This window comes from Anguilla rostrata, chromosome 8, assembly GCF_018555375.3.
Source record: "Anguilla rostrata isolate EN2019 chromosome 8, ASM1855537v3, whole genome shotgun sequence".
Classification (NCBI taxonomy): domain Eukaryota; kingdom Metazoa; phylum Chordata; class Actinopteri; order Anguilliformes; family Anguillidae; genus Anguilla; species Anguilla rostrata.
Window position 1 is genome coordinate 49,511,114 of NC_057940.1, and position 8,629 is coordinate 49,519,742.

The 8,629-nt window shown below is 49.0% G+C and overlaps 1 protein-coding gene across 2 annotated transcripts in view; it reads right to left on the minus strand.

Annotated features, from left to right (window-relative positions):
- The window catches only part of LOC135260244 (atrial natriuretic peptide receptor 1-like), a 28,205-nt gene extending 21,419 nt beyond the window's left edge, over positions 1–6,786 (minus strand). The window contains exons 1-2 of one of the 2 annotated variants that reach the window (XM_064345483.1): positions 5,601–6,786; positions 2,560–3,353 (exon numbers count right to left, since the gene is read on the minus strand). In XM_064345483.1, coding sequence (XP_064201553.1) covers positions 2,560–3,307 — 748 coding nt within the window. In that variant the 5' untranslated portion in view covers positions 3,308–3,353; positions 5,601–6,786. Of the gene's footprint in view, positions 1–2,559; positions 3,354–5,012; positions 5,415–5,600 lie in introns of those variants that run through there. The other variant, XM_064345484.1, reaches the window with a different exon arrangement.
- Positions 6,787–8,629: the final 1,843 nt, after the last annotated feature.

Below are 8,629 nucleotides of genomic sequence, written 5' to 3' on the forward strand. Positions count from 1 at the left end.
GCCAGCGTTACAGCCCCATCTCACTGCTTTCACCAGGCCTCTCCAGTTACTAATTAGATCTGTGTTCCCATAGTATCTGGGTGACTCTTATTGTTAAGGCACTGCTCCAGAATGTGGATGGGCCCCACGGTCCGATATCTGTTAAGGGGCCATTTACAGATCGTGTGTGGATGGGCTCCACTGTCGGACATCCATTAAGGCGCTGTCCCCGCACCAAATGTGGCCATAACATAAATAACGGCAGCTTCACCCAGGGAAAATTGGCCAGGATTACCATACTTAATTGCCCACCAGTGACAGCCCCCCCAAATAGGTCAAATAGGTGCCTACAATCAGGCAGCCACAGGCAAAGGCTCCACACAAAGCATCTTCCTCAGCCTCGTGTCTGTGTGAGCTCAAATTGATGGGCAAGGTAGGTGAAAATGATTGGAAAGAGGGTGGGGTGGGGTGGGGGGGCAGGGAGTAGCTCAACTCATTCTACAAAAACAACCACGTAAGCCTGAGCCTTTATATTCACTGCACCTCAGGCCTATTTCATTCGCTTAAGCCTTTCTTTAGGCCGAACAGAAGCAGGTAAAACCAGCCCAGACCAGTCTAGCTGAGCTCACTATTCTCTCAACATTACTAGGGGGGGTACCATGCATGAATTCAAGGGCTCCTTTTGAGGAAAAAAAAAAAACGGAATGTTTTGTTGCTAAGGCAACAGGGACAATTATATGATTATTTCCTCGTCAATCTCTCAACAGTGACAGGAAGCAGCCCGTTCGGTCAAGCACAATGTGCCCAATCAGCCATTTAGCATTAGTAAAGCCTCCACAGCGTAGCGTAGCGTAGCGTAGTGTTAAATAGCACAGCCCAGCGTAATATAGCGCAGTTCTCTCTGTCAGGTTGCTTCAGACCAACACATTAAGCCATTATCTCGCATTCACTATGTGAAAGTGAAATGTAAAATATCACAAAAGAGAAAACCCTATAGAACTAATATGAATTTTATAACCATAGACAGGCAGTGAGTTGTAAAAAATAGTTTTGCGTCAAGTTGCATTAAGCCAACTATTTCACAGATCAAATTTGCTTTAGTCAATTATCTTCTTGAGTAAACAGAAATATACTTGACTTTAGCCAGCTAGCTGGCTAATGCAGCAGATTTCCTATATTTACTATGGTGAGGTAGCACAGAATTGTTGGTGAGCGTTCTCACTAGTCTAGTGTATAGTGAGAACCCAACTGCATACAACACCTTAAGTTACGTTTTACCTTAGAATTATTCTTAAGTGTCCTTTAAAGTTTAGTGCATTGCATAAAAAAGCCTGAAGTGTTATTTAAGGACTTTCTTAAGTGGCGCCTCAATATTTAAGTGTTTAAAGTGTTTAATCGTCCACTATTTACCTTAGGATTTTTTTTTTATGGTTAGTAATAAATTTTCCTGTCGAAACAACAAGCACGTGCTCTGGGAAAAGAGGAACTGATCAGTTTGAAAATGCTCCAGGTCATCAAGGTGTGACATTTTCCTGCTGTCAGGGTAAATGTAGATGAGGAACGCAGAACACGGGCCGATCCGTTTCAGGGTTTTGTTTCAACTTCTGCACTCAATTATTCAATTAGCTCAATCCTATATCGATCTTACGTTTGCATAAGCATTGTGGAAAGAAAAAAAAGTGTTGTCATATACAGCAAATCAAAGGTTTTTTATGCGTGTGGACTCTCACCTCCAGTCACACAAGTGTCTGTAATAACTGTGTTCTCCAGTTTTTTATTTCTCATGGTTTGAAATGCTAGGCCCTTCCTTGATAACTAATCATATATATATATATATATATATATATATACATTCTATTTCTATGTAAAAATTATACCTATTTAGATTTTTTCTTTTTTTACTTGGAAGCATCAGCTTTCAAACACTTTGTGCAGGGTTTGTATTTCTTTCATTAGATATTTCTTTAATGACTAAAAGTATTAACCACACTGTTATTTATTGAAAGCAGCTGGAGATGTTTTTTTTTTTTTGCTGTTTTACAGTGAACTTGAAAGCGTGTACACGTCTGTGAATTTTTTTGGGACAGCTTGCGATCTATCATAGCAATGATATGTTTTGCCAACATTTAAAAGAAGGTTCAAGGCAAAATTTCAGTTATCTGGATGAATTGACTAAAATCACTACTCATTCGTTGAACACTACTAGCTTTCCTGATATATTTAATATCAATGACCTTTCCAAAACTTTCCAAAATAAAATGAACTGTAATGACAATAAGCTGAATAATGTGCCTGCAAAATTTCGACTTATATATTCGAAAGATGCCCCAGAGAACCAGAAAAGAAATTTCTGCACGCTGGGAAAGTTCTGTTCTGGGAACAAAAAAATTACTAGCTGCCACTCGCCAACTTCTGGATTTTTCTCTTCGCTAAGTAAGTATAGTGCTCAGCGAAGAGTGACAAACGTTTTTATGAACATGCTCAACATAAACAAATAAATGAACAGAATTCTATTTTGACTGAAGAGAACTCGACCACCCCGTCCCCCCCCCCCAGAGCGGTGATGTCACTGGGACTCACCGCGCCCGCTGTGCTTGATGTCCTGGAGGAAGGTGTCGAAGGGGAGGGGCCCGGCCTGCTCGTTGAGCACCAGGTCGGCGGTGGTGATGTTCTCGCGGATCAGCCCCTCGTACAGCCCCTCGGTGGCGAAGTAGCACGGCCGGTCGTCCACCTTGTTGTCGCAGAACATCAGCAGGGCGTGGTCCCGCCAGCCGAAGTGGCGCTGGAGGTGCACGGCGAACTGGCCCAGCTTCTTGTGCGTGGGGCCCGTGTTGGTGATGGAGTCGTAGACGTGCGTGCCGGAGAAGCCGACGGCGGGGGCGCCGGCCGTCACCATGGGCAGCCCCCAGTGCGTGGTGAAGAGGCCCACGGAGGAGGAGGCGTAGTCGCAGCCGGGCCCCACGAAGGCCCAGGGGTCGTGGGAGAACTTGAGGTCGACGGCCACCAGCGGGGCCACCGACTCGGAGCAGATGCCCGCCTCGTTCTCGCTGTTGGCGAAGACGTAGCGCAGGCGGTGCGCGGGCAGCAGGGCGGGGTCGGCGTTGATGCGGGCCAGCGCCCGGCGCAGCGCGGGCCCCACGCGCGGCCAGGACCACGGGTACATCGTGTTGTTGCGCGGCAGGACGACCGCCAGGACCACTTCCTGCTTCTCCCTGGTGGGGGGCGTGGCCGGCGCGAGCCCCGCCCACCAGCTCAGCAGGAACGCCAGCAGCAGCAGCAGCTCCGGCGGCGGCGGCCTCCCCGTTCCCAAACAACGAGAGCGACCCATCCTCCGGCCGCTCCCCCGACTCGGGTTCGAGTGTAATCTAGGTGAGCTGAAACACACACACACACACACACACAAATCAGTGCAACCCATCAGAGCGACCCCTCCGCAGCCAGCTCATTCCCGCCGGGCAGTTTCTCATGACCTTTAACCTGTAAACGGGAGGGTCTCTCCACGGCAACCCTGCAAAAAAACAGGCTCTCATGAAATCATTTACGAAAAAAAAAAAGAGGCAAGAACATTTCTCAGCGAGAGACGGAAGGCTGTCACGTGTTCCACCCCGTGTGAAGAGAAAAGGAAAAGAAAGACGCGAAACGGAATGAAAATCTTCGCCCCCTCGCCTGGCTGTCACCCGTAATGGCGGGTCGTACGGGGGTCGACCGAACGAAAATGGCACCAGACCCGCCACCTGTGTCATTCAGTCTGAGAAAACAACGTTTTTCACACTCAGCTCCGTAAAGTGCATTTGCAGGTGGAACACCCAAGTGCGTCTGTTCATGTAAAGCGCAGGTATGCATCTTGAGTTTTGTTTTTTGATGATTTAGGCCAGGGGTGCTCAATCTTATCCAAAAAGAAGGGCCGGTGTAGGGGGCAGGGCTTTTCAGTTCCACACCTGATTCAACTTATCAACCACTGGAGTCTTTGCTAAGGATCTTGATCAGAATCAGGTGTGTTACTGCTTGGTTGAAACAAAAGCCTAAACCCACACCAGCCCTTTCTGGATAAGACTGAGGACCCCCTGATGTAGGAAAATGATATGGATAGATTCAATATAACTGCAATGAAACTTGTCCTTAGTGAATGTCATTTAGCAAGAGTAAAATCATTCGCTCCTTTCTCTCTTTTGTACCTTTCAGTAACTGCACTGAACACAAAGAAAAACAGAATACTGCTTTGGCCTGGATTATTCAGACATATGGACATCCTGAACTGAGAGATCCATGGCCAAATGGCAAAGCATCAGATCGTTCACAGATTCAAAAACCCGGATTAAAAAAATCACGAACTCCATTAAATGAATATGCTTTCGGTGGGATGTGTTAATGGGTACATTCCCAGTGAGAGAAAATAAATCACACTCACTCCTTCCTGCTTTCCCTCACAGCGTTCACACCTGAACCTCCGTCAGTTCCCGTGCGGAATAAAAAAGATAGAGAAGGAAATGAAACAAGTTGACGCTTTTAATTTGCCAGAAAGAGACTTAAAAAAATACCCACAAGCCTCGGTGCTTTTCTCCTAAGTGAATTCAACCAAATTAACTTAGTTCATTTGTTCCCTGGGAGATGTTGCAATACTCACCACTGTTCATAAAAACTTGGCCAAAAAAAACACACACATACACACACACGCACACACAATCACATTATACACATCATATTTGTATATTTTAATTTTAGACCTTACGTAAATAAAATGAATGCAATTAAAGTATTGAAAAATAACATTTTTCGTTGTTCTTGTTCCTTGTAATGTACATTGTCAAGTGGTATATTAGATTATTACATGTTACAATGGACCTCATAAAACATGGAAATTATTTAATTTAAAAACAAACCTCACACTAATTGTGCATATTACTTTGATTTTGATCTTTCAATAATCTGCAATAAGAAGAAATGTCAACACCTAGGTACCTGTTTGAGCACCTGTTTGAACACATCAGGCTCATAAGGGGAGCTTGTACAGAAGATACGAATTGTAGAAATACCTTGATGGAAACTTGACAATTTGAATCTTTGAGTGACGCTGATGACATAGGAACGCTGACTTACGACTCCATCGCCCATCAGCAGAAATGCGGAGTTGTTTCGAGGAGCTAGAGCTTGTTTTAAGCAGAACCTCCTCTGACACGCAGCCCCCCTCAGTTTCCCTTTGCTGAAACAAAGCAATCAGTCTTTCTAAACCCCAGGGAGCTGTATGCCGCTCTTTGAAACCGGGGTTGATTCAGTCGAACCGCATAAGAGGTTTTCTCTCAGCCGTACCTCACATTCAGCCTTTCTTTCCACTTTAAGGCTGCGAAGAGGAAAGGAAAACAAGCAACGCTCATGCGATAGACAAAAAGAAAATCCCAGAGCGCCTCTCGAATTCAACGCCATAGAACTTTTTCATAGTCAATCTTTCCCCCCCCCATTCACAACAAATACATTTAGACTCCATTTCCACTGGGCGGATACAATTTGAAAAAAAGCAGTTTAAAATCAACGGCTCAATTAACATTAATGGCTTTTGTCATTTGCCAACGGTGACATTAGTGACACTACCAAAATCTGGAGAGTAGAAGGAAAGATCTGATTACCTTTAAACAGAGGTGTCCTGCATGCCAGTGTGGGGGGTGGGGGTGGGGGGGGTCCAGCTGAAGTCTGGAGAGGTGCAGGAGACTTCCCTGCTGTTGCTGGGTTGCCGGATTGTTCTACCGGGAGAAGCAGACAGTGGATGACCCCAGCGCGGTCGGGGAGAAGGGGATCGGGGGTTCTGTGGCCGAACCCGGAGCAGGTCCAAGTCGGAGGCCAGGTGCGCAGACAACAGGAAGAGACGAAGGGCAAGGTGTCTTCCTCCAAAAGTTCCAACTCGCGGTGCGGCGAGGAATCCGTACGCTTTGGTAGACGTGGAACCTCAGCCCCCCGCCCCCCACCCCCCCTCCAAAAAAAGAACAAACCACCAGAAGAACAAACGCTGGATGGGACAATCCAAGGATTTCAGACACAAACTTTTCTATAATGTGGAGAAGGAGCAGTTACTTTACAGTCCAGAGGCAAGAGAGAAAAAAAACCTTCAGTCTGTTTTGCGCTTTTATTTCCGGACGCTACGTCGAAATCAAAACTCCGCCGGTAAGTTCAAAAGTGGACATTGCTGAGCACTCTTTGGGGTGGGGGTGGGGGGGGGGGGGGTGTTCACAGGGCTGGGTTACCTGGACCCCGAAATCAGACTCATCCCAAACCTGCTTCCCTCCAGCAGCTAGAGCAGAAGAATCCCTTCAAACGGAGGTGATGCCGACGAGGCGGTGGGGTGGGGTGGGGTGGGGTGGGGGGGTTCGGTAGAAAGGGCTCATCTGAACCCCTTTTCTGGTAACGAGCAGGAGCTGTAGAGGTGCAAAAACACGACTGACTGGTAGAGCTGCTGAACGACAGAGAGAGAGAAGAGCGGGAGGGAGAGAGAGAGGAGGGAGGGAGGGAGAGGAGAGAGTAGGGAGAGAGAGAGAGGAGGGAGGGAGGGAGAGAGAGAGAGAGAGTATAAATGTGCTCGTCTCAGTGCTGGAAGCTCACTCAGACACAGAGGCTGGCTTCCATTGGATCCAGGCTTCACAGAGAGAAGGAGAGAGAAAGAGAACGAGAGAAAGAGAGAGAACGTAAGAGAGGGGGAACTGCACAGAGACAGAGAGAGGTAAGACTGCAAGGCTTCTCCATCCTTAAAAACGAGTAACTTAATCACCCCACCCCCTCTCCATTTTTCTATCTCTCAATTAGCCTCATGCCACCTCTACGCTCCCCTCCTCTCTCTCTCCTTTCTCTCTCCTCCTTCTCCTCCCCTCCTCCTCTACTCCTCTCCTCTCCTCTCCTCCTCTCTCCTCCTCTCCCCTCCTCTCTCCTCTCTCCTCTCTCCTCTCTCTCTCTCCCCTCCTCTCTCTTCCTCTCTCTCTCTCTCTCCTCTCCCACAGCCCTGGCGCCTTCCGGAAGCACAGCTGGCACGCCGATCGATGAGCGCAGTGAGCGGGGGGAGTGCTGACCCCGCCCCCCACCCGGTTCCACGGGGGGGGGACGACGCAGACGAGGGTGCGAAGCCCAAAGATGCAGCCCAGCCCGGCCCATAAACCCACAGCCAAAACCCAAATCTGACCCTTACCCAGGGTATACGCATCACTCCCCCCCCACCCCACCCCCGGTCCCTGGAGCCCCTGACCCTGGCGTAGGAGTGCAGGATAGGGTTTCTGAAACAGGATGCCCTGTAATAGCACTTCCATTTCTACCCCCCTCTCTTCTCCTTTCTGCTCTCTTTCGAGACGTTATCTCTCCGCTGAGGCACAGCCACTTCCCTCCCAATACCCCCCCCCCCTTTTTTTTTTTTTAATGTCCACTTATAGCTCTGGCCAACACCAGTACCTCAGGGTCCAGTTGTTTTGTGTGTGTCTCTCTCTCTCTCTCACACACACACGCCCACACACACACACGCTAGCAAAAACAAAAACCCATGCTAGCTCACCCACACGCAAGGACACATACAGTTCAGTACAAACACACTCACGTGCTTCAGCACATGTGCATGCACACAGAAACAGGCATACTTGTGCCATACATAGTGTGTATACACACACACATGCGCTTGCTCATGCCAAACACATATCCACACACGCAACACACACACACATGCACACACACACACACATGCGTACAAACACACACACACATGCACACACACACTTCCTCTGTCCTCCGCAGGGCATCCGTGAGCCTCGGTCAAGTTTTTGACTCCCCAAAGCCCCCCCCTACCCCCCCCCCGTCCTTCCGGGAGCCCCCGTGGTCCAACGGCAACCACTGTGGGCGTCAGATACGGACTGAAAGACAGAGAGAGAGAAATCGGGACAGAGAGAAAGAGAGAGAGAGAGAGAGAGCGAGAGAGAGAGAGAGAGAGAGAGAACGGCACTGTGGTGCCAAAGGCTCCTTGGCACTTTACTGGGGTGCACGCATGTGTGTGTGTGTGTGTGTGTGTGTGTGTGTGTGTGTGTGCTTGCGCGTGTGCATGCTTGTGTGTGTGTGCTTACGTGTCTGTCCGTGCATGTGTGCGTGTGTGTGTGCTTACACACCTGTGCGTGCGTGCGTCTGTGTGTGTGAGTATGTGTGTGCGTCTGTGTGTGCATGTGTGCGTGCTTACGCGTCTGTGCGTGCTTGTGTGTGTGCGTGAGCGTGTGTGTGCGTCTGTGAGTGTGTGTGTGCATCTGTGCGTGCGCGCTTGTGCGCGTCGGTGTGTGTGTGAGTGTGTGCGCGTCGGTGTGTGTGTGAGTGTGTGCGTCTGTGCGTGCGTGCTTGTGCGTGTCTGTGTGTGTGTGAGCCGGGCCGCAGCGCGTTCAGCTCTCTGATCCTGTGATGCTGTAAAGCTCATCTCCCCAGCTGTACATCCCAGCACCTCCAGCACCACGATGCAGACAGAGACAGGATGCCGCTCCTCACATAAGACTGCATCCAGCAATGTGAGCGGGAGACATGATGTGTGTGAGAGCGCCTGTGTGTGTGCCTGTGTGTGTGTGAGTGTGTGAGAGTGTGTCTGTGTGTGCCTGAGTGTATATGTGTGTGTTTGTGTGTGTGTGCGCATGTGAGCGTGTGTGTGGGCGAG